This window comes from Watersipora subatra, chromosome 4, assembly GCF_963576615.1.
Source record: "Watersipora subatra chromosome 4, tzWatSuba1.1, whole genome shotgun sequence".
Classification (NCBI taxonomy): Eukaryota; Metazoa; Bryozoa; class Gymnolaemata; order Cheilostomatida; family Watersiporidae; genus Watersipora; species Watersipora subatra.
This window is the reverse complement of record NC_088711.1, coordinates 42,234,312-42,260,318: the sequence shown is the minus strand read 5'-3', so window position 1 is coordinate 42,260,318 and position 26,007 is coordinate 42,234,312. Positions and strand designations below refer to the sequence as shown.

General features: G+C 37.3%; 2 protein-coding genes across 4 annotated transcripts in view; both read left to right on the top strand.

Moving 5' to 3' along the window:
• Nucleotides 1-1,540, top strand: part of LOC137393243 (unconventional myosin-XV-like) — a 42,475-nt gene extending 40,935 nt beyond the window's left edge. For all 3 annotated transcript variants that reach the window (XM_068079702.1, XM_068079700.1, XM_068079701.1), the window contains one exon: nucleotides 613-1,540. In XM_068079702.1, coding sequence (XP_067935803.1) covers nucleotides 613-816 — 204 coding nt within the window. In that variant the 3' untranslated portion in view covers nucleotides 817-1,540. The remainder of the gene's footprint in view (nucleotides 1-612) is intronic.
• Nucleotides 1,541-3,973: 2,433 nt separating this feature from the next.
• Nucleotides 3,974-26,007, top strand: part of LOC137393217 (collagen alpha-1(I) chain-like) — a 32,540-nt gene continuing 10,506 nt past the window's right edge. Inside the window, exons 1-18 of the mRNA XM_068079668.1 lie at nucleotides 3,974-4,253; nucleotides 5,084-5,253; nucleotides 8,875-8,958; nucleotides 13,725-13,950; nucleotides 14,811-14,944; nucleotides 15,839-16,028; nucleotides 16,156-16,361; nucleotides 16,815-17,004; nucleotides 18,016-18,095; nucleotides 18,281-18,443; nucleotides 18,728-18,870; nucleotides 19,312-19,491; nucleotides 21,119-21,290; nucleotides 22,560-22,747; nucleotides 23,007-23,142; nucleotides 24,197-24,304; nucleotides 24,390-24,505; nucleotides 25,581-25,742. Of these exons, the coding sequence (XP_067935769.1) occupies nucleotides 4,175-4,253; nucleotides 5,084-5,253; nucleotides 8,875-8,958; nucleotides 13,725-13,950; nucleotides 14,811-14,944; nucleotides 15,839-16,028; nucleotides 16,156-16,361; nucleotides 16,815-17,004; nucleotides 18,016-18,095; nucleotides 18,281-18,443; nucleotides 18,728-18,870; nucleotides 19,312-19,491; nucleotides 21,119-21,290; nucleotides 22,560-22,747; nucleotides 23,007-23,142; nucleotides 24,197-24,304; nucleotides 24,390-24,505; nucleotides 25,581-25,742 (2,727 nt within the window). The 5' untranslated portion in view covers nucleotides 3,974-4,174. The remainder of the gene's footprint in view (nucleotides 4,254-5,083; nucleotides 5,254-8,874; nucleotides 8,959-13,724; nucleotides 13,951-14,810; nucleotides 14,945-15,838; nucleotides 16,029-16,155; nucleotides 16,362-16,814; nucleotides 17,005-18,015; nucleotides 18,096-18,280; nucleotides 18,444-18,727; nucleotides 18,871-19,311; nucleotides 19,492-21,118; nucleotides 21,291-22,559; nucleotides 22,748-23,006; nucleotides 23,143-24,196; nucleotides 24,305-24,389; nucleotides 24,506-25,580; nucleotides 25,743-26,007) is intronic.

Sequence of the window (26,007 nt, the reverse complement as noted above, 5' to 3'; positions counted from 1 at the left end):
ATGAAAGAATCAATAGTATTTGGTCTACTTCCCTTTATCATAATGACACATGTTTTTTATCATTGATATTAGCATGGGTATTCATAATGAATTAGTCCTCATGTCAAAGGGGGAGTCGTCTGTCCTTGCTAAAAGTTTGCTTCATCACTCATTTATGAACATGCTTTGAAAGATATCTGATGGTTGCATCGCACTTAGGCATAATGATTAGATGATGATTAATTGATTTTTGCATTGTGTGAGCTTAAAGATGTACAGTGTAATATATTAATGTCATAATTATGCTACATTTACATGTAAATGGTGTATCACTAAAGCTAGGCCTCTGGATACTTTAATTTCATATGATTACTAGCTGTATCAAAGTGTGATAACTAACTACACCACAGTATGATGATTCGCTTCATCGTAGTATGATAACTAACTATATAACACTATGACAACTAACTATATAACACTATGACAACTAACTATATAACACTATGATAACTAACTATATAACACTATGATAACTAACTACATCATACTATGATAATTAACTACACCTTAGTATGGTAGCCTAATGTGCTACTGTGTGTCATTTCAATTTTAAGAGTTTTTTTCTTGTTGCAGAGATGCATTTTGTCATATCCCTTCATAGAGATCATCTCTACTCGCAAAGTTTTCACTGACACCATAGAAGGCCTTGATGTAAAAGTTGGTAACAACCGAATACAAAAGGTCATTCGCATAGAAACACATCAGACGTATGACATTATTTATGTTATTGGACAGTATATTAAGGCTGTCAACACATCTGTAAAGTTATCCGTTTAGAATTGTCACTACGGCATAAACTACTCGTATGTATATCAGACCCATGCAGCATGTTCTCGACTTTCATATATCACAGTTGCTCAAAAATGTGCCTGAATATGACAAGTTTATAAATATTATGAAATGCTGTTACCTGGGTGTCATTTTGTGTGCAACTGTCATTTCGTACACAGCAACATTGATATTTATCTCATTACATGTATACTTCAAAGTAGAAGTTGTCCACTCCTTCATTTTAAGTAGCAGTGAGCTTTGCTACTAGTTGTTGGTATCTCATCTGATTGCTATAGCTATAACCAAGTTTTGCTCAACTGCAGGCTGTCACACAGCTCAATGTACATAAACTCAATTGACTTTACTTTTATACATAAATATATACATATATGGTACATTTATGCTTATACTAATATATTTAGGCTATATTTTAACCAGTTTTGCATTTGTGTTTTGTTGTTGCCCTTACATAAAAAGTTTTTCAGAATGTGAGGGTTATTTTGAGTCTCATCACCATTATTTGAAAGAGGCCAAATACCTGTAACCCTTGTTTTGTTAGTTTTGTGTGGTACATGAAATAATGCTGTATGTTTCAGTCATGTTTTCCTTTTTCATTTATATTATTTTTTTCTCTGATCTATGATGATATAAACATGTGCAACTTTTTTATACAACACAGAAAGACTCTATTTTATGCATTCATATCATAATAAAGTAGTTGTTTTTAAGTAAACAAGTAGACTTGTATGTATTATGTATGTCTAATACACATCGGAGTAACAGTCTCAGGTGCAACAGAGTGACTAGCAAGCTACATAAAAGAACGACTATTCATGACAGGATGTCAGCATCATCCATCACAAGTACTGTACCAAACACATGGAGTGTATCTTTCCTACACTGTATAGTGTATGTATCATGCACAATATAGTTTTTGTATCATACACTACATAGTGTCTGTATCAAACACTGTAGTGTCTGTACTATATACTATACAGTGTATCTATCATACACATTATTGTGTCTGTATCTTGCAAAATTTAGTGTCTCTATTATACACTATGTAGCGTCTCTTTCCTACACTGTACAGTTTGTCTATCATACACTATATGTCTTTATTGTGCGCTATATAGTGTCCCTACCGTACACTATGTAGTGTATGTATCACACACTATTTAGTGCCTCTACCAAACACTATATAGGGTCTCTATCACGCACTATATAGTGTCTCTATCAAATGCGACACATGTATGGTGGGGTTTTCATACTTAATACCGTGACCAGTATTCAGTACCTAGGTACATAGGTGACCCAGAAATAGGCTTGCAGTCATATCTTTGCCGTAAGCAATTTTTATTGCATGGCTTTACGCGATCAGAGCATCAGCAAGATTTGTAAAGGACTGTGTAATGTGACACCACCTTAGATAGCGGACTGTTCAACATATCCAGCACTTGCAGTAGTAGTCTAGAGGATTGCTGTTCTACTTTGAACATCAAGTGCAACCCTTGTTACCCACATGTTTGATTTCAACTATGACTCAAACTGCTATTGTACAAATATGTACATCTGCTTTTAGCATTTAATTTTTTAATGATTAGCAAGTTTCAATGGTTTGCACAGTTTAATAAAAATTCTTTTATATTTGTATCCCACGAAACTTATTTTTTAAAACATCTGTTTTAAGAATTGATCCCCTTGAGTGAATACCCACTATTCCTTTCCATTCCTACTGCTTCCTGGAAGCACAGTGTTTATTACAATGGAACTTTTGCCAAAACCAGATATCCTACATGTGAAAAGAAAGTGTGGAAATAAAGGGATTTGTCTCTCAGAAGTTGTTATTGTTGTTAAAGGTTTATGAGTATCAGTTTTTGGAGCCAGGCACTTGCCCATCCGTAATGTTGCAATGGTTGTCGGCCAGAAAACACATACCTGAGGAGGTGAAGAGTGGGTAGGTTGGCTGGGGGAGGGTGTTGATTGTCTATCATCTCTTGTTCAGCTACTTTGTTGGCGCTGCCATCAAACATCCAACAAGAATGTCTCAATAGACTGTTTCAGTTCATTCGGTCCTAACTATAGTGCTTACATGGCTCCTTGGTATAATTAGCCACACATGGAATTTGCTCGGTGAAGAAATCTCCAGCTGACTCAGCAAAAAAATAAAGTAATTTTTGTCATGGCTTTCAAATGCTTGAAAGGAATATGGGATAGTTGCTGTGTCTTTTTAAAGTCAAAGCAGAGAACCAGCTGAGTTCAACTATATGGCTCATTCTTGGAGTGATGCAAAAAATTGTTTCCACAAAATGACAGAATGGCTTCCACCATAGTTTAGATCTCGGGTATGGTTCTTACTGGGTACTGCCTACAGCGTGAGCTCCACCATATGCTTTCTACTCTATAGTTACCATGACTAGCTTGCTACTAAGCTAGCTATGGGTCTAGCTTGTGATACTGAGGCAAGCTAGCTAGCTAGCCATATCACAACCAGCGCACCACAGCTACGTGCTACAGCATTGAGAAGGTAAGTTGGTGCAACCAGCCAGAACTGATTCTAACTGGTTCGATGTTATACAGACCATTATATCAACTGCTATGTATCAGGTTAGTTTTTTAAAACATTGTCCCTGGGCTCTACTCTACTCCACAGTGAAAGGAGAAAACCTTTTCCCTTCCTTTTAGCGCTAACTCTATGAGTTTAAAAACATTCATAGTATTATGACACGATTACAGGAAGACCTATTTTGATAACTCAGCTTCCTTCCATTGTTACGCTGTTTTAAGAGAGCATTGAATCTTTGTGTTGGCAGCTAATCTACAATTCCGACAGCTCTGCCTTGACTGGCAATAGCAATTGCTTCCAGTCAGCTAAGGACTAGCTAAGTACAACAATGTGTCCTTCATTGTCCGCCTTTCACAGAGTGAAGACACGATACTGCCCTTGTCTGCTTGCTACAGCCGCCCCAGTGAAACAATACTTATGTGAAAAATTGAATCTTACATATTGTACTAATTACTGGCTGGCATATGTTGCTCTAGTCGTAGCATACGCAGGAAATTAATGCTAGCACCTAAAGGAACAATCTCATTGGTCACCCAGTGTGTGAGGAAATTTTTCATCAACGAGTTAACTAAACAGTGTAACTCAAATCGGACACCTGGGCTAGATTTTTGCGATTGCTAGCCGCGTCTTGGATTGACCCTATTCTGTCTCCAGATTCTAGAATTCGTTTCTTGCTTCTTTCTGGCAGGTAGGCGACATCTGGAGCTGGACAGGAAGGGGCGTGGTCAAGTGGTGCGCCCTACAGGAAGCATTGGGCACTCTGGCCCACCATTACTGGAGTTTCCATATTAAAAGATCACGATGGTCGCCTCCCAAGGACTCGTTCTACCAATTTTCTTATCAGCCATTTTAACAGGGATTATAGCAGATTCAGCAAAAGGTAAGAATCAATTGCCTCTCCAATTCACACATTCTGGTTTGATGTTTGACCACGTCTCTTTTGGTTTAGCTTATTTTCCTGCATTTATAGGTCTCAAAATGTTTTTTATTCCTTTTTTTAACTTTGTACGGTTTGTAATGCAGGTATTACCGTAAAAGAGCATAATTTTTAAAACATGCAGAGAAAGATTGAGTTATTATTTTTGTTTCACAAGTGTTCATTAGCTACTGATTTATAAACTTTCTAGCTTAACTTGTTGTGTCATAGCTACAGCTCTTCATAACACGTTTGTAGGTCTGTGTGCGTTGTGTGGTTTCAATTTTAAGAAATTACTCAGTATGCTAGCCAGAGAAAATCTAACTCAATTCTTTTGTATTTTTTTTAAAAATTATTCCTAAGCTAAATTTTGGTAAAAGAAAATTTAATTAAAACCACAATTTTATAAAACTTAAACTTAAAAATTAACAAAGCTTGACAATCATAATTCCAGATGTGATCGCATGATTGAAATACGAGAAATATAATTTTATTGTTAAGAAACAGACAATCTGTATCCAAACTGCCTCACATAATTTTTATATTATTTTCAGATAAACAGGTATGAATAAATTACAGACAAAGTTTCACAAAGAATATATATAACTTTGCAATAAAATTTATATAACATTTATGTATGCGTTATTTTTTAAATGCTCTACTTTTTACATGTATGCTTACAAATAATCACACTTTCTTTATATACAATTGAACACGGATATGCTATGTACATATGATTTCACATAAACTATGTACAATATTCTTATTTTAACATATTTCTTGTTACACCAAAGACTTGCTAACAAGTTACCAATCGGATGAGGGTCAGGCTCCACGAGGACCGTATGGCAGGCCTGGTGAGCCCGGACCTGTTGGACGTAGAGGTCCCACCGGTGACCAAGGACCTGCTGGAGAAAATGGTAAACCTGGCAATCCTGGAAAGATGGGCACCAAGCCATATGTAGTAAGTTGGTTTTTGTTAAACATCAAGTCTAGAACTATTGAGAGGTTTTTAACTTTTGGCTGAACTGTGTCGTAATATTGATATACATCTGCTTGACTTTTCATACCGCAACAACCAAACAAACATATGTATGTATACATGTACAATAGCGAAGAGCTTTGGTTTGACCTGTGTTTTTAGGAGTTTCAGATGTGTTAATTTGAATCTTCTTTCATCATCTAAGTTTCATATAGATGTCTCCCATGCAAAAAGATAACAAAGGAACTACATGTAGCTGTTATTTTAAGCAAAGTTAATAGAGAGTTTACCAAGATAACCGGCTAAACCTGGCAATTACTTCGTGTTGAGGCTATTCAACACATATGCAAGTTACATAATTACGTATACATATATATGTAACTCGGATAGGCGTAGCAACTAAAATTGAACGCTCTAACAAAGGTAGACATTATAGACAAGCGCTAGTTATGTCACACGATCAAGTAGCTGTCTGTAAGATGTGGCTCACGGCTGCCGGTAATTAGAGACCCATCAAACTTCTTCCTGCTGACTTTATGTACATACTTTCTTTTATTCAATTATGATCTAGCCCAGGAGTGCGTTAGACATTCGGTGCTGCCCTTCTTTGAAGGTTTGCGCTGTGAGTACAAGTTACTCTCACCTGGAAACAGATGCAATTTTAAATTACTGAACTAGAAAATTGACTCACAACAAAAAGGTAACTAGAGGATCACACTGTAGAAGAAAATGACAGTAAAAAAAAGGGTTTAATCTAAACCTTATAGAGGTTTGCTGAGTAACCCTCAGGGGTTCGGCTGAGGTCAAAACACATAAATGGCATCTCAAAGGCCACAGCAGAAGTCACACTGATTTGCAAGGCCTGTCAATATGAAAAAATATGTAATTTGTTGTGAGTTCATGCATTGTGTAGGTTTTTTGCTTTGAACACGGTGATGTTAACGCGCAGTTCAATTTGTGCACCAGTAAAACATATACCTGACCTGTCTTGAATGTGAACAAAAATTATACTTTATTTTTCAATAAATAAGGGTTTGTTGAAAGTGCATATAAAACTGTTGGGGTTTAGCACATCCAATAAGGTTAGGAACCGCTGCTGTAGACAATGATGACAATAATATATAAACATAAAAACATTATTTTTTTCTACACCCATTTGAAGTGCTGACAAAAATGATAAAAATACAACAAATGAAAAGTTCAGTTATAATTATGATGACAAAGGTCGTACTACATTTTTTTGTTCAAAGTTATCAGTTTTTTAGCGAAGCACATATTAAAATATGTTAAAAGTTGCAGCAGTTTTTGTTGTGAATTATTGATGTGTACTATTTTATTAGAACATCATTTTGTGGCATTGTGCAAATGTTAGAGCATTTATATACATCTAAATTTCATCTACATTCATTTAAAGAAATGTTTTTTAGTAGTGTCAGGCATAAAAACCAATAAAAACAAACATACACTAGACATCACTATGATGATAGTAAAATAAGATTAAAATGATAACATTTGAAATTTTTTGACAAAAGATTTCTAAAAAGATAAAAGAGTATTTAAGAAGGGAAAGTAAAGATTGTGATTATTTTCTTAGTTTGGTGAGTAAAGCCCTAGCTTATCATAATATGATAAACTATAAATATGATATACTTACTATTACATATTATGTTATAGTAAGTATATATGAGTTTGTAGATCCTGATCTGTGTTAGTTGGACTGTAATAAAATCTTTAAAAAATGCGGTATAAAAATTTAAAGACTTTCTGTTTTTGAGTCATTTTAGATTTGGAAAATGTTGAATAATAAATGTGACCGATGTTGCCACGTGTTGATAGCAACTTTTAAAAATTTGTCTCTATTTACTTTTACTAATTGAATTAATATTTGCAAATTAATTAGAATTTTTACCAAGTAGGCCCTAATTGTTTGGCAGATAAGGCAAATAGTTTGCAAAAAATTAAGTCAAATTTTCAATTTTAGTAAATCTGTTTAAAGCCATTGGAATATAGTTAAAAATGTTTAACATATCATCAAGAGATCAGTAAAATAAAAAAGATTTCATTGACGCTATGCACTATATATAACATAGTTGTGGATTTAGATTAGGCTTTTATGGAAATAACTAGATAGTATGCAAAGAGGAATAATATTATTCATTCAATTAAACTATAACTACCTCAATGGAAGTGTGTCGATAGATTGACTCACTAGAGCTGTAGAAATATGCAACTAACAGATCTTGGTTTAATGATATGGCAAGTAGATTTTGCCTTACAACAAAAGTCAGTTGACTACAATGTATTTAACAAACACCCACAAGGGTCTATAAAGGCCTTAGACACAAACAGCAGATGAAGTTGATATGGTTCGCTTTTCGCGCACATTAGCCTTGACTCTTGAAGGTCAGCTGATAGCTCAGACAATAAGTATACTATTAGCATCAAATAACATAACAAATTTGAAGTTTAGTAATATTTTATATGGTTTCAGTAAAATACAATTACTTTCAGTTAATCTTTAAATAAATTTTTGTAAATTTAGGATTTTAGAGTGGCATGTTTTGCTGAGTTCACGCTGCCCTGTCAGCATGTCGTAAGAATTGTTTGACACTGATTAAATGTACGTTCAAATTACCAGAAGATCTAATCTAATCAATTCAAATCAAAATTACCAGAAGGTCAAATCTAACCAATTCAAAGCAAAGTTACCAAAAGGTCAAATCTAACCAATTCAAAGCAGAATTACCAGGTCCAATTAGTTCAAATACCGAATATATGCAATTCAAACTTGATTTATCTCATGAGATATTCAGATCACTTGAAGGTGATTTGTTTCAACTATTCAAAGATCAAAATCAAACCTGAATAAAAACAATCCGAACAATTAATCAAAACTAATTGAAAAAAGAGCAATGTCAGCTGCTGCCTTCTGTCAGAGCTGTCGAATTAGCTTGGCAGTCATTGTCAATTAACCTTTTTTGGCATACTAGCATGCCAAAGGCTTCTTGGTGTTGCTGTGTGGTATTAAAAAGCTGATTTATGGTAAACCCTTCAAGTCATGATTCTAGATTATACATAATGTGAAAAGACTAAACATTCTTCACACAACACCTTATCGTTGTATACACGAGCAACTACTACCTCATAGTATATTTGTGTACGGCAGTTTGGTCTGGTAACACTGTGTATGAAAGTTATACTAACATCATAAATCAAGTCCGTCATAAGTTGAAGTGGATATCACGCCAGTTCAAACAATCAAACTCTGCTATTAGTAACAGCAAACGCAGTCACCACATCACAGCCACCCATCTAAGGCTATGGTAGGGGTGATAATTCATAAACCAGAGTTAAACAGCACTGGTATCACAGGCTAGTTTTAACGAATGGCAAAATGTTCAACCATTTGCTTTTACAGTATATGCCAAGGAGCCGGTGGAGAAGCCAGAAGCTTCTCCACTGGCTCCCTCCCTCACCACAAACTTTTGGTAACTTGAAGTTGCTTCACCTTCATAAATATTAGGCTCATCAGATATAGCAAGACAATCCACCAGACATCTATGTGTACATTTAAACAAGTTACACACACTTTTTTGCTTGCAGGATCCTAACCATGTCGCTAGAATGGCTGGAGTGGACATGAAGGGGCCTCAAGCAATGCTTCCCCAATATATCACAATGGGACCGGTAAGTTTTCAACACAAAGTTTGGAGTTATCCCCCAGATCTTCATTTTAATATCTACACTATTCTTCTGATGTTAGTTTGCGAACAGATAAATATATTGAATACATATAATAATAATAATAACAATAATAATAATAACAAACAGAAAAGAGAGTGTGCAAACTGTTTGGGTAAGTGTTATCCTCAAAACTGACTGGCAGGGAAATGACTTATACAATGCCTAAATGCAAGCTTTTTTCGTGGGATTTGGAATACAATATTGGTCATACATGTTGCTAACAGCTTTTTAAAACTACACTAAACTTTAGTGTCGAGCCATTTTACAAGTAGTATATAGGGTATAATGTATGGTTTATGGTATATGGTGTGTAGAATGTGTAGCGATTAGTACATGATATATATAGTATGTGTCATATAGTAGATAATATATAGCATATAACATATAGCCTCTAGCCTCTAGCATGTTGCTAACAACACGTAACATTAGGTTACTATGCAGCATATAGTAATTTGTAACATGAATTTGTTAGCTGATAGTCTATAACATAGTGAATATAGCATATAACATTTATTATATAGTATCCTATATGGCAAAAAGAATGCAAAATGTGGTACAAAAATTCATAGCAAGTGCTATATAGCATTTAGTCTATAGCATGTAGTACATAGTATGTATTATACAGACTATGGTATATATTAAGTAACATTTTCAGCAATCTTATACTCATTCACATTTTAGACACCTGCTTGAGCTTGTCCTTAGTTTTCTGTAACACTTGACAGCTGGCCATGATTATAGTCTTACAGTACTTCAATGCAGCTCGAGTAGAATCATATCTGACAGACAAATCCAATGATAAACTGATGGCTTTTTCAGATTCATGCAACCTCTCAACAAAGTATAAGGGTTGTCTCTCAACAATGTTAAAGATAAGAGGCTTTCATTGACACTGTTTGGGTGCGCAGTTGTAGTTGTTGTCTATTAGTCTAGTGTTTGGCGCAGGCTAGCTTTATGTTTATACAGTGAATAAACATTTTATAAAACATCTAAATCACTCTACATACCTGGCCACTTGTGATTATCCCTGAGACACTTCAAAGCACAGAAATATTTGGTTCAAAGGTCACAGAACAGAATTGGGGATTGAGATAATACTAATTTTCCATACAACGATAGTTGAGCAGCACCTGCGCACCAGTGTCAGAGCACTACGCTGGGTTTACAATGACGATAACGACATCTGTGTGGTAAAAATAGATATAATAGAGCATTTCAACAACAAAAATTTCCGCATATGAAACGACGGGAAAGCAAGACCTACGCGCTAGAACAATTGCGATGCTGTTGGTCGCTAAGGCCGTTTCTATGGCACAAAAATGGCAAATTGCACAAGGGTTTTGTTTCCAAACAGCGACACTGAATCACCACAGAATGAAAGCGATACGGATGTTTCCATGATGGAATTGCTGCGCCATATGGGAGTGTGTCACTACTATATCGCTGCATGAAGACTTAGTATAGGTTAGTGAATAGTCGATGCTAGGGTTTGTTTCACATGTTGTTTAACTATTTCAATTCATATGCACGACATTCGCTTTTTGTCCTCGGATTTTGTGTTATAGAAACCAATAACACAAAATGGGTTGGGATAGAGGTAGAACGAGACAGGTTTTTTAAGTTCGAGACGAAACTCAAGACACTGTCTTGTAAAAATTCGAGACTCGAGACACGAGACAGTAAAATAATGGGCATTTGGTGATGATTTCACTACACAAGGACTAGCGCACATGGTATATGAAATTGACAACCTCTTTTTAAATTGCATTTTCTTCTGGTGTAAACGATTTAAATACAACATTTTAATAGCAATATGCATGTATTTTTTGTAAACAAAAGTGACACAAACTGCTCTAAAATAGCGAAGTTATATATGGCCTATTTCTAAGAATTTTGAGCTTGATTGTTAATAGTTATTATAAACATATTGCTTTGTACAGGTATATTTTTACCATCTATTGAATAGGTCTTACTTTATTTCCTGCAATTTTATTTTCCTTCTTCTGCAGCCATGTTTTAACAGCCGTGCGCAGGCGCTTTAGTTCTATTTCCTGTCTTGAGTTTGACAATAGTTAGGTCGAAACGAGATCGATCCGGGACGAGACAGGTCGATACTCGAGATGTCACGTGTCTCAATCCACCTCTAAAGCTGAAGCGCAACAAGGTTAAGGACTTGAGACGATGCTTCTGCGAATAGAAACACCTTGATTCACCACAACTTGTACCGTCAAGACTTCATTATTTTCAGAGGATTTGATGCAAAACAAGAGCCTTGTACACTACAAGCACATTTACTAGGCTCAGTTCATGTTAACACCAAATATAAAATACGTTATTGGTAAATCTAATATACAATATTGTTTCATTCAAACAACAGAGACAATAAAAATGTTACACACTAGTAATGAATGGTCACTGAAAGCTTTATTTTGTTTGAAATGGACATATTTTGGCAACTTTGAAACTCGATTTCTGGGAAGCTGTTCAGAAATGCTTTGGGGAACTTGTGAAAAGGTTGTTTAAAAAAGTAAATGCTATAACTAATGGTTTTAGCTTTTCAAGATGTTCCAAGCTTTATATTCAGTTTAGAAATTTTCCTATGTTGTCTGCTCCAGTTTCCTGTTCTCGCTGAGCTATCTTGCTGTCCTGCTGCCACTAGTTGGGAGGTAGGCAGTTTTTGAAGGCCTACATTATAGTCATTCGCTGACCCTTTTGCTGACCTTGGCACTAAGCCTGGTGCTGGAACTGCACGATAGAGCCAAGATATGCACTGAGTGTTTGCATTAAAAGCAGCCTCAGACCTCAGACCACAGAACTCTCCGCTTTATTAAATCAGTAGAGGTGAGCTTGACACGCTACAGTCAAAGCCTTTTTTGAGACACCCTACAGCTGATGCCTTGGCTGAGACTCATTACTTTTGGTACACAATCGCTGTCAAATTTCTATAAAATTGTAAAAAATATATTTGTTTCAATGTTAAAGATTAATAATGTGCTTAAACTCTCTTCCAAAGTTGTCAGCTCTTTCAGCATGACCTGTTTTGTTTTGTTTACACGGTTATCACATTCGGAAATGAGTAAACGCTCTCTGTAAAATGTCCTTCAAAGACTTCAAACTGGCTTATTTTTAAAGTAAAGTTATGTTCTATCTTCTGACAACCCTGGCTAATATGGAGTTATGGCTTGTTGTCCTAACGCTAGACCAAAACCTGTGATCTAGAGCAGCAAGTCTGAATATTTCTGTGAAAACTTCTGCTGCGGTAGCGTTTGACTGTGGCAGGTCAAAGGGTCATGAATCCAATTTGTAATTTGAGACAAAAGGCTGTCGAAAGTCGTTCATTTGAGACAGGAGCATCCATTGCGCTGCTGATCTGCTGAGTGCGAAGTTATGGCGAGAGGAAACTGTTCGTTGCACCACTTGTTCTTCAATCATTTCCTTTCACTCTTACTTTGTTATTGAACTTTTCTGGTTTTCTATGCTTTTACATGGAGCTCTACTTTATATGCTTTTGTTTGACTCATATTTTCATTTGATTATCAGTTCAGAAGCTGCCTGTTTTTCATGTTGTGTTTTGGTTCTATGAATGTTGATTGGTTTGCATGTATCGGATGAGTTGCTTGCCTCGGCCTCTGTAATCGGCTTTCTGGAAGAGAGCTATTGCCACTGGTAGTCTAAAAGCATGTCTCTAGAGTATCACAACTGTCTAGAGATTAACTTTTGGTCTACTGGAGGCAGTCAAGTGTCAGCAGAGTTCTTCCAACTGCCGCTGTCTGTGCGTAAGAACAAGTAAGGCTCAAACAGATCAATAAGTTCTACACAGATTCACCCATACAGTTGCATTAGCAGAGACTATATCATGAGCATGAACTAAACAATAATATAAAATGAAGGGTAGTTGTTGATGAATGACAAAATAACCTGTCCAATTTTTTTCATTTGAAATACAGTTGACATTGACTGTGATCCTTAAAAGCAAGTTAGTTGCTGGGTTAAAACTCTTCACACTGACAGAAATGCTCAACAAAGCTAAATGTCAACTATTGTGTATTTGCAAGGAGTTGTCCTCTTTCCAACAAAATGTCTAACACATGAAGACAACTTTTAATCTAAAAAACTAAGTAATACGTGCCAATATGAAGGAAGAAGTAATGCTTTAACCATTACGAATGTTGTGGGGTAATATGAAAGGAATGATAGAAATAACAAAAATGTTAAAAAAAACTTTCCAAACCTACAGTGGTTTGTTAAATACTGAATAAGGCCAACTTCACATCTAAGCTATCTATCTATTCAATTTTTAACATATATAATATATTTTAGGAGTATTTATATGCACTTGCATCTTAAACTTGAGACTATAACTTCGGTATAATTTCTATAAAAGACGTTTAATAAGTTTCATGAAGTTAAAATATTGAATCGCACACTTGCTACATTTTGATTATACAAATGTACACATTGAGTTGTGCTGACCAGTCTACTAACAAACTAGCTAAAATTTATTGTTTGTCTGCTGAGAGCTCAATGCTAGTGGTACTCAAGCTTTTAAGCAAGGACCTTTGAACTTTGACACAACATTTCATAGAAATCCTATAAGTATACCTTTGTGGCTTGTCCGTATTGTGTACAGATAATCAGAGATAATTTAGAGATAGAACAAAGCTGCAGATTATGATGAGGTTACTGAATGCATGATGATGTTGTCACAGGGTGCAATGGGAAGTCCTGGTGATGTGGGATACCTTGGAGGTCAAGGTCCTATTGGTTTCGCTGGACCCATGGGTGAGCCTGGAGATCAAGGAGCCATTGGAATGAATGGAGTTCGAGGGCCAAGAGGTCCATCCGGCGCCCGAGGTGCCGAGGGTGAACGAGGGCGCGATGGAATGCCAGGACTCATAGGTTTAGAGGGTGCTCCCGGTTCTCGAGGAGAAAATGGTAGGTTAATCGTGTACTGAGTATGCTGCAAGTATCTCTATTATATAAAATAGTACTCTGGCAATCCGGCGTTCTATGAGAAATCATCAGAGATGCCAATAAAGCACATGGATTACATATATGCACAACAGTTCTAGAAAATTTGTGGTAGCTAGTAGCGTGCTGGGCAGTGAAGCCCATAGTTGTGGGTTCGAGTTCAGTATGATGCAATCTATTTTCTAACCTACAACCATGGTTTTGGACTAGTTGACATGGCTTTTATTATTACAAAAGTTATTTTTGTAAAATTTCATCTTTCCCTCTGTAACTTACTCCTTTCCTTTACAACTTTATCACTGGTTGTTTGGTACATACACGTAAGTAGTAAATTGGTGTAATATACTATAGCTTAACTTTAATTATTCAGTAGTTTGTCTGCACAAATAAACATTATACAACTTGTTGAATGTTTAACAATTTTTAAATAGGGATTGACAACTCCCTATTTCTTCTCAACATGATCCAAAAATTATTTTGTGCAAACTATTTATGCTGCACCACCTTATGTGCTAACAGTATGTATATATAATTATAGCTTTTAAAATAAAAGGTCAGATAGTTAAAAAAATTAACATGCAATAGCTGAAAGTTTATGCTCACCGTAATCTTGTTAAAATGGTATGGTATATAAAGTGTTTAATAATAATGGCATTCACCTGTTTTGCATCCTCATTCTTTTTTTGTTTGTTTAACAAATGGGCACTTTTCACACCATTCTGTAACATGCCACCCTGAGTATTTCAGAGAAGCTTAAGTCATGCATTTCACACCAAAATGTATTTTTTGAGTACCAAGTCCAATCTTAACATTTCTATTTGTAGGCATGAACGGCTTAAATGGAATGAAAGGAGATCGCGGTTTCCAAGGAATCAGCGGCGAAAAGGGAGAAATGGGTCCAACAGGAATGAAAGGACCCATGGGTGAAATGGGAAGCCAAGGACAGCCTGGTATGCCTGTGAGTGTCATTCTTGTTTACCTTCTATTATGTTAAACATATGGCTGAAGGCAATCTGACAGACAGCACACACATATATATATATATATATATTTACTAGCTGTGCTACCCGGCGTTGCCTGAGTATTAAAAATCAACTTATAAACAATGAGAAGTAATGAGAGTTGCCTGGCACATTGCCAATGGAAAATTCTAGTAAGCTAACTAATGACAGTCACTTACTTACGCAATCCCTCTGCGTGGTATGCAAAGCCATTAGGTATGTGCTCCCATATAGAGACTTATATCTGCAAGCTAACAACTCAATCTCTGTGGCCTATTGGGTAGATCGTCAGACTGATGAACAGTAAGGTCCGAGATCAAATCTTCTTTGGTATGGATTCTTTAGTCCAAGACTTTAATACTATAGCCGGAATATAGACATACGACATACACACATGGAACAAACTTTTAAAAAAATATATATGTATATATATATACTGTATGTCAATTGTGAGAGTCTCATGCGGTAAGCATGAGATCTCATGCGGTAAGCATGAGATCTCATGCGGTAAGCATGAGGCAATCAGGTGCGGTAGCAATCGATAAGTCTGTACTGAAGGGCCGACAAGATGTGACAGGTAGGTGAATCACATTAGACATATATATAAAGATATGACATTAACCTTTAATCTTTGTGCTCACATGATATGGTGTAATGTGTGACTGATGAACACATGAACCAGATTTCTTGCTGGATATCTGCAAAAACTGCAACTTATTATTTTGCTGGCTTTATGAGATTTTGAGCCAGAAAAAGACCAGTTAGAAATGATTTTAGACCTTAACAATTGACTAGGTGTTTCATGAATTTAACTTGTATTGTTTTGCTATAAGTGAGATATACTATTTTAGGGTGAGACTGGTGCACCAGGAATGCGAGGAAGGCCCGGAATCGCTGGACCACCTGGTTTGCGAGGACCAGATGGTCTTTTTGGACCGCAGGGTCCAGTTGGAAATGTTGGACATGCTGGTGCTGTCGGTTTCACTGGCCGTCCTGGCATGAAAGGAAAACCTGGACCCGAAGGACCCAAAGGAAGACAAGGTAAGTCGAAACAGAAATTATGTGATTTACAAGATTAGTTTGGACTAATTTCCTTGAGGAGTTTTGCAGTTATCATCTGAGAATGTCCAAAAGCATAATGTGGATTAACTAATCTTTTGGGCTACAGGAATGCAAGGCGCTCGTGGTTCTCCTGGACCCCAAGGGGAAAAAGGAGAAGCTGGTGCTGATGGGCGACAAGGAAGAGACGGAACTACCGGTGATCAAGGAGTAGAGGGTGAAACTGGTGCTCAAGGATTACAGGGTGCTCAAGGCCCTAACGGGGCCCCTGGACCAACTGGTGATACTGGCGGCCAAGGTCCCAAAGGCCCAAGGGTACAAATTTTATGTCTGTATTTGATGTTAGAATGTTTATGTAGACTACTTGCTCTGATTGTAGAAAAATAAACACCCAAACAGTCGCAATGTGGTTCATTAAACTGAAACATTTGTGTCAGACTCTCCTCAGTCTCTCGCCGTAAGAAATTGGACAATTGCCAAAAAAGCCAGACAAGGGCCATTTTATATTATACTCTCAAAAAGATTTTACTACTTGTGAGTTCGGTGTAGTGTTGTTTGGTCTATATATCTTCTTAACTTACACACAGAAGAACAGCGGTGTAACTACACGTAGCCTGAGTCCCACTGCATGGGTAGATTTAAGTAACTTGTGCTATAGGACAGCTACAAAGCTGTGGCCATTTTATTTGATCGCTACCAACTCTACAGAATTCTCGACAGACTTATTATAAAAGGTTTTAATTGGTACTGTTAAATATACTTTGACAGGGAGACCAAGGACCTATGGGAGAACGTGGTCCCATTGGCACAAAGGGAACACTCGGATCTCCAGGAGAAGCTGGTGACGTAGGACCAAAGGGTGAGACTGGACCTCGAGGAGAAAGAGGAGATATGGGACTCCCAGGCAGAGTTGGCTCTGTCGGTAAACGGGGTGACCAGGGATCCCAAGGAATGCCTGGTGAGTGTCTTTTATTCTCAGGCTAGAATATGCTGAAAAAATTAAACTTTTGAATACAAAGTTGGTTTGTTCTCAGATCAGCTTTGTATTCTAACATCATTGTACGTTTGAGCAAAAATTCACATGAGACTTCAAAGCATCCTGTGTGATAACTCCTTAATGAATGCTTCAGTTATTACTGTATACTAGCACCCTGGTAGTCCAATGTGCCATGGGAGATCAGGTGTAATAAGTACATTACCAAGTATTCTTAGATACGAATAGTTTAATAACTCTTTGCACAGCTAATCTAAAATGTCACAAGGTGGTTGATTGGCAAGAGTTTTCGAGCATTGGTCTCTTAATGGAAGGTTGTGTGATCAAATCCCATGTGAAGCATTCTTTTACTCAAACCTCCAACCGTGACTCCGGACAGATGGAGCAACACTGCTCTTATCACAGTAAAAGCTAAACAATTTAAAATACTAAACCTACAAAATTAAATTATATGTAAAAAATTAAAAAATAACCAGTAAAAAAGGTGTTTAATATCACTGTACATTAGAGAAATGGGAACATAAGTGAAAGCTTAGCCATGTGTAAGTTTGAAAATAGACATGGTGTTAGAGATACGTATAGTAACTTACTTCAACTAAGTAAAGCTTAAACTAACTTACCTTTTATATTCTTTATTATCGTTGTATTTTTTATATTTTGTTTAAAATTTTAACCAGCCGCTTTGCTTTCAATTTATAAAATTGCTTTGAGAACTTTATGTTGGAAATTTACTTATGATTTAGAGTTCTATTTGCTAGAATTTTACATAAGATGTTGAAAAAGCTATATATAAGGGAATCACGGGTAGAGGTTTAATCATACTTCATATACCCATTGGAGCTTAGCTGCATTACTCCAACTTCTCACAATATTAGATTTATCCTCTCGTGAAAAGATAACCCTATCCATTACAATGTTAAAATGATGCATTCGCCAACCAATTATCATGGGATTTTATTATATGTACTCGTATAGGGGAAGAGGGATCTGCAGGACCTGTCGGTTCTACTGGAGACAGAGGCTCTTATGGTATGACTGGAGAGACTGGTGATCCAGTGAGTAACAGATTCATAGATCTGTTGTTTGTCTTATTGATTTAAGAATTTGATACATCTATTGCTGTATTGGTCGAACTCTCCTAGCTAGCATTAGTTTTGCTTTTAACACTTGCTATGGTGAATTATCTACGTAGTAATTCAGTATAAATATTCTCTGAGCCATTATAGTGTTGATATTGCAGGGAAGCATCGGAGAGCCTGGCTATGTTGGGCGACCCGGTCAGAGAGGAGGTTCTGGTCGTCCTGGTCATGATGGACCTCAAGGAAAGTCTGGTCTACCAGGTATTGATGGAAAGGATGGCGCTCCTGGTTCTCTTGGCACCAAAGGACTGCTTGGTGTAGCTGGTGAGTACAGATGACGTCTTGTTATGCCTCTTGGAGTGGGATACATGTATGTCACTTTTTACACTCCAGCAATCTCTTGTCACATGCACCAACAATCTCTTGTCACACACACTAGCCATTGCTTGTCATACCCTCCCTGCCACTTGATCAATTGCATCAGACACTAGCTGTTGTTTGTCACACCAGCCTTACATTTAATGCTAAAGTTTTCAAGTTAAACTTTGTCTTAACCATTTTAAAACTTTTTATACGTATTATAATTTTGTTTTATGGCTTTTCTCCAGGTCCTCCTGGCAAGAATGGTGATCCTGGTCTTGCTGGTGAACCTGGTTTGGATGGTTTGATGGGCCCAACTGGTATTCCTGGCCCAATTGGAGACAGAGGACAAGGTGGTTTTCCAGGACCACAAGGTCCTCCTGGCACACCTGTGAGTTATTTAAGCTTTAGTCAATGTTGATAAAGTCAAACCTCAACATGTAAAGCCGATCGATTCCAGAAGGACGTCTAAACTTTCAATGCAAAGATTTCAACTAATTTAGTTAATAAATCTTTGAAATTTTTTGTTTATTTTCATTTTCTGAATTTTTTTTACCTTTGAAACTGCAATGAAAAATTGGGAATAATACAAGTTGAAAATTAAATATTTTGGAAAGTTAGCATGTTACGGCAACCTAAAAGTGATATTTACTAGCAATTCTACTCAATTTAGACTTTACTCTTCATTTCATCTTATTAATGAGCTTTGCTCAGCCTTCAAACCATATGATAAAAGTCCTCACTCAATGTTGGATTTCTGTTAAATTACTACTTTAATATTATAAATAGAACGGAATATATTTGATTGAACTTGATTGCTTCCTATTTTCAGGGTGCGTCCGGACCTATGGGACCTGCTGGCCAAAGAGGTCTGATGGGATTTTCAGGAGAGCGTGGATCTCCTGGAACTCCCGGTGATGATGGTGCACCTGGAGTAGTGGGAGAGCCTGGACCTATTGGCCCCATGGGACCTGCTGGACCTCCTGGAGACTCAGGAATGCCTGGAAGCCGGGTACAGTTAAATTTTTTAACTTTTTAAGACTGAAGGCTTTATGGTAGGGAGCTAAGCATAGAAGTGTTTGAATGCCTTGGAGTTATCTAATGTTGAACAACTTCATCTAGTGTAAAAGTCTAAGAAGGAAGACTTAAACGTTGACTTGCAACAAAATTCACATTACAGTTATTTGGTATCAAAAGGTCCGCCATGTCTTACTCTGCTGTGTTGTAGGTGCAAAATATGTGGGAATGTGATTACAAGTTCTTAAAAGCTCAAAAACGAACAGTTTAATCGCAGCCATCACAAAAACGCAGTAGTTTGGAATCTCTTTATTTCGACGACATACTCAAACATTGTAGTTATTGTTTTAACACGTGATGTTATCACGTGAAATGAAAGGCCAATAAGAGGCTCAATGTAAAACGCTTCGTTGTACTAGTTCATGACAAACACTTCGGGGTTTTACCAAAAAGCCCGTATCAAATATAGATGCTCGCTACTTTACAGTTTCGCTTCAGCCTGGTCTAATCATCTAGTCATAATCTGATCATGTGACCCACACTTTCTGCCAAATAGCCCGAGCAATTTCTGCAGCGTTTTTTGACCATCACAGGTGACCAACAGGCTCGTCATGTTTATCAAAGAATGATATGCACTCCTTCGAGCTAAGGTTAAACAATTAAACGAGTTTTTACGGTAGGTTTTGAGATAACAGTGCTCAAAGTGACAGCATTACAATGATGATGAAACAGACGCGTAAGGACAATAGACATAGTTTTATTGAATGAGTGAAGTATATTTGTGAAAAGATTTTGACGAATGAGGTTACATGAAAGTGTAAACAAAAGCCATCGTGTTCAACTATGTCTGTTTGAGCCATTTTGGAAAGGGATTCCAATCTACGGCGTTTCTGTAATGGCTGCGATTAACTGTTTGTTTTTGAGCTTTTAAGAGCTTGTAATCACATTTCCACATATTTGGCACCTACAACACAGCAGAGTAAGACATGTTTTTCTCTTCGGGCTCGATCGAAAAGAATGCTTCGCAAGCGCGTTCTTGAACGACGCCTGATCATCGACAATGATCCTTATGCAGGGGAATCTTTTGATACCAAATAACTGTAATGTGAATTTTGTTGCAAGTCAACCTTTACAAGAACTGGTGAAATTGTACTACAACTGGCTTAAACTGGCCAGAACCGGTTAGGACTGGATATAATCAGATAGAAGGGTTAAACATAGCTACAGTAGTTCCAACTACATGTAGTTAGAACAGCACATATAGACACACACGATTTGTGCGTTTTTGTAAAGTTTTTACAACGATTTTCCATAGTATAAAGTTAACTGAGTGCAGTCAGAAAATAGCAGTATACAATATTGGCTATGGAAGAACTTTAACCTAGGGGTAAATAGAGATCTAGGGCTAAACAAGAACCTACGTATGTGAAGGAACATGGGGCTTTGAAAGATTCTATGTTTATATGTGAACTTTGGTTAGAAAATAATCTGGGGTGGTAAAAGTGGCAACAGCTTGTTGGAAGAATATGCCAGCACTAACTTATGCAAGAACAATAACAACAATTATTTATGCGAGCCTTTGAATTTGTCCTCTCATTCATTTTGTAACTGTATAAATAAAGGGCTCTGTGGGAAACGCTGGCAGAGATGGACACAATGGATCCCCTGGAGAGCTGGGAGAAGTGGGTGCTCGTGGAGAGACTGGTGAACCTGGAGAAATGGGAGAAAGTGGGCCACAAGGTGATGCTGGTGCACCAGGACCTAAAGGAGAGGTTGGAGATGTTGGTCCGCGAGGTGAGCTACTTGCAGGATTATGAAACTAGCTTTTAACTAATTAAATCCACTATTTTATTAAACTCTAATCTAGTAATAGGGTGTCAGGGTGGCCTAGTGGTAGCATCTTTGACTATCAACCATGGGGTTTGTGGTTCTAGTCCTGCTTAATGCCGATCTGACAAAAAGCTCTCAGCAAGCTTTCAACCCTAGATCTAGACCGTAACTTTAAGGCCTCGTGGACCACATTGACAACGTGGGCACGTTAAAGATCCACCTCTATCCTTCACACACTGGACAAGTGGAAAGGCTACCTGGCTACCTGGCTCTGTCAGACTGGACGTGTTTCTAAATGCATCCCTTCGGCTTAATCTGACAGTTCCAGAAATGGTAGATACTGAGAATAGGATCACCTCTACTCTACCATACTGCTTAACCTAAGCATGCGTCGCTAAAAAACAAATCATTGTTTATTTAAATGGACAGCCAGAAAAAAGTCTGGTAATCTTGCTTGAAACCGTGGCATAAATGAAGAAATTTTGATGGCATTAAAGAATTTCACTAAAGATTAAATTGTAAGCATTTTGGTCTTGTGACAATAAATTTGTTAAAACGACACTACTAACTGCTCTAATCGAACCGCCTTCAAGAATAGTAATAGTTATAGCAGAGTTGAATAACCTTTACTATAATAAGAGCGATGATGTTTGTCGTTAATAAACTTCTCATGTGAAGGAAGAGTTGTAAGAGCAGACTCACTGCAACTTATTTAATATGCAGAAGAAGACAACTTCAAGCAATGCCTGGCTGAATTGACAATCTTAGAACTTTCGTTTTCCGTATAAACGTGCCACAATGATTATAAACTCAAGTAGCCGTCTTCTCATGCATTAAGGACAAATGGCATCAATGAGGGTGTTCATGGATTTTTGTCGTGAGACAATTTGCGTTGAAAATGTAAAAGCTCCTGAGCCTGGCCAGATTCGATGCATGTGAGTTGTAAACTTGAGCTCACAGCTTCATATCATTAGAAATCTACTCATTGTCATGCATCTAGTTGTACATACAGTGAAGCACATGATCCAAAAGCTGTGCAGTTATCTATCACAGCCTTGACTAACAGGAAGTTACATCACCAAGTATAAACTTTTGGGTGACAGTGCATTTTTGTGACACGTATTTAAACTCAACTTTGCCCTAAATGTTTAGTTTGAGACAGTCAATGGCTTGTTGGTGCAGAGATTTAGAGCCAAAAGTTGGCTTCAAAACATTTTGTAAATTCACTTGCAGGCCCTGAGGGAGATGTTGGCAGAAATGGCCCTGACGGAGATCCGGGTGTAATGGGTTTCCCTGGACCTCAAGGACCATCTGGACCCGTTGGAGCAGCCGGTAGACAAGGCCCAGATGGTCTACCTGGAGAGATGGGTCCTGTCGGACAACCTGGAAATGCTGGACAGTCCGGAAAACGTGGACAGCAGGTTGGTTAATGTTAACACGCTATCTTACATAAAGCCCACAGGTAAAGTTATACAAATAGTCTTATAGGTCACATATGTTCCTGTTTTTTACTATTATGTTTTAAATGGGCAAATATTACCGTATACAAGCAAAGGTTTTAAATTAAAAGAAATTCAGCTAATGAAAATTTCTATAGAATTGTTTTAAACCTGTTCGCACACTCTTTAGTGTTGTTTGTAAAAAAAAGAGATTATAGGTTTTTTAATGATATATTTTAAGGGAGCACCTGGTATGCAAGGAGAACCCGGAGCAACTGGTGTACCAGGCCCACTCGGACCCAAAGGTGAAATGGGTATTCCAGGGCCCCGAGGAGACGTCGGAGACCAGGGAATGCAAGGAGAGCAAGGAGAAGAAGGTTGAGTAATTTTTAAAAAGAAGTTGTCAAATCTTTCCTCCAGTTGTTCATCCTATCACCATGTAATATATGACCTGACCTTCTCGTTATGCTATTGCAAAGAAACCTACTTGATAGGACAAAAACTTAGGCTAAGGTCAAAAGGTTATCAAGGCCATCGGCGGCTTTAAATAAATATTTCTATGTGGCAAACTAAGAGGTGACAGGCATGAACAAGTGCTCATTCTGTTGCACTAAAGAGTCTCCATAGTTTCACTTAATAATAAGTAAATAAGTAAATGAAAATAAAAAAAACATAAAGGAACAGGTGAAGGGTTGCTGATTCAACCACTCAGTTCCTGCTTGTAGCCTACTGTAAGGTGCAGTAATAAAATCATAGACTATGGTTGTAGACCCTCTAAAATAGGGGTTCACTGACTATACATGTATATAGCACAGCTGCTTTAAAATATTCTTTGAAATACCTCATTGATGGACTAGAATGGACATGGGATGAAATACTTCATTCATATCTAGGACATCATACATTGCCACCTGGCTATCTAGGACATCACAGCCAGGTGGCAACTTGCACTGAAAAGCTCTTGATATGATCTATAATAGTAAAAAATCTGTAGTAATTTGTAGTAGATGAGAATCTATTGTTAATCTACAATAGTTAATCTATAGTTAATCTACAATAGTTAATCTATAGTACTCTACAATAGTTAATCTATAGTACTTTACAATAGTTAATCTATAGTACTCTACAATCGTTAATCTATAGTTAATCTACAATAGTTAATCTATAGTTAATCTACAGTAGTAGATATTTCATTGTTTTCTGTACTGGCAGAAAATCTATAAAGATCTACAGTAGTAGAAAACGTTTCCTCTTTTATAAAAGCAGGAAATATTTAGTAATCTATCCTAGTAGATATCCTATAATGTTGTGTTAGTGTAAATAATATATCACATTCCAAAAAAAACAAAAATCTGTAGTGACTAACAGCAGTAGAAATACTATAGTAACTTAGGATATAAGTTAATATCATTTTCCTGGTTTGTTCTCTAGGAGTTGAGGGCAGCGAGGGAGCCATTGGTGCACCTGGCTCTCGTGGTGAGGCTGGAGACATGGGAGACACTGGAGTACCCGGTCTGCCAGGAAGAAATGGAGCAGATGGTAGGATTTCTTAAACAGTTAAAGTTTTTTGCGGTTGTTTCTTTACTAGTAACACGTTCAAAGAATGCTTATCCATGTATTATAGGTAAGCAGGGGCCAACCGGCTTAATAGGACCTCCTGGTCCTCAAGGAACTCAAGGTATGGATGGAGAGGATGGTGAGCCCGGACCCCTTGGAGCTCCTGGCGAGCCTGGCAGTGATGTAAGTGATGTAACTTGAGCATTAATGTTACCAGATATGAAGAGATGCTGAACATATAGAGAGAAAACCTACTTGATAATGTCATGCCTTCACATCTGCTGTGTTTACATTTTGCACATGGCAGTGTGTTTTACACGATCTGTAATACACCCTACAGATAAGTTATTTGATGTTTGATTGCTGCACAATGTGTAAACAATCATGTTGCTCAAGAATTTCAGCATTCTCTGACATTGCATCAGCAATATTAATACATACTTTTTGTGGCACAGATGATGCTTTTAAAGGCATTCCTGAGGCTAAAACTGTTATGCTCTGTCGTTTATAACATTCCGTCATACATTGACTAACATCCGGGTGTGAAAGTTCACCTTTCACCTTATAAAGTGAACTTATAACTTATAATTTTACTTTATAAACTAAGCCGAAGCCTAGTTTATGATTTGACTAACAGTAGAGGTGTATTCGTAATTATATAGTAGATCCGAACGTCAATCCTAGGTGAAGGACAAAATCTACAATGTAGGTCGGCTGACGTTGAAAAACGTTTCTTGGTGGCCGCTGATGTTCAGGCTACAACTTATCATTGTCAGGGCTGTTAATAATCGTAAAAGGGTAATAAATGCTGTTGATTCGCAGAGCTTCATTGCTTTGCTAACACTGTCTTTTTCAAAATCTACAAACTTCACATCTTATTTATTCTCTCAAAGATATAAATGCCTTTCACTTTCATGATTCTGCAACTCATGATCGTCAGCTTTTAAAACACTTTTATTCAACTCACGCAATATTTCCTGATTTCTACCTTTTCATTTTTTTTGGCATTTAACAAAAAACATCATTTTTTTGGCATTTAACGAAAAGCATTATTTTGTTGTTGATTGCTGATGCCAATAAAAAGTTATACACACATTTCGATGACTTTAGCCTCTTTGTCAGCTTAATATTGACAGAGTATTAAGAGCTAGTAAAAAGCTTTGCCTCTCAGCAGCTTAATGTGAATATTAAATTTATAGAAAGGTTTTGTTCTGTTTGCGTTCGTTCTGCTCAGCACTTGAGTGTATAATATCGGTAGGGACAAGAGGGTTCACCTGGACCTGCCGGACCCGTTGGTGAGGCAGGCTTCGCGGGAGGTCCTGGACCACAGGGAGACAGAGGAGACACCGGAGAGATTGGTCATCCTGGTTCTACTGGAATGTTCGGAGACGATGGACCTCAGGGACCAGTAGGCCCAAGGGTGAGTTAGTCTCCTGGTATCAATTATTCAAACTCTCTTCTACATGATTTTGCCTAACAAATATCTATGATGATAAATGATGTTTGTCCATAAGTTCCAATTTGTCATTGTATGTGGGCGTGTGGGCGTGGAGGCGTGTGGGGGTATGTCTGTTAGTTCTGATAAACGCTATGCGATTCCACATTTTTGGCCAATTTGGTCCAAACTTCACACTTATACACCCAGTGTCTTCCGCCGGGTTGCCAAAAGTGCCTATTTGGTTTGA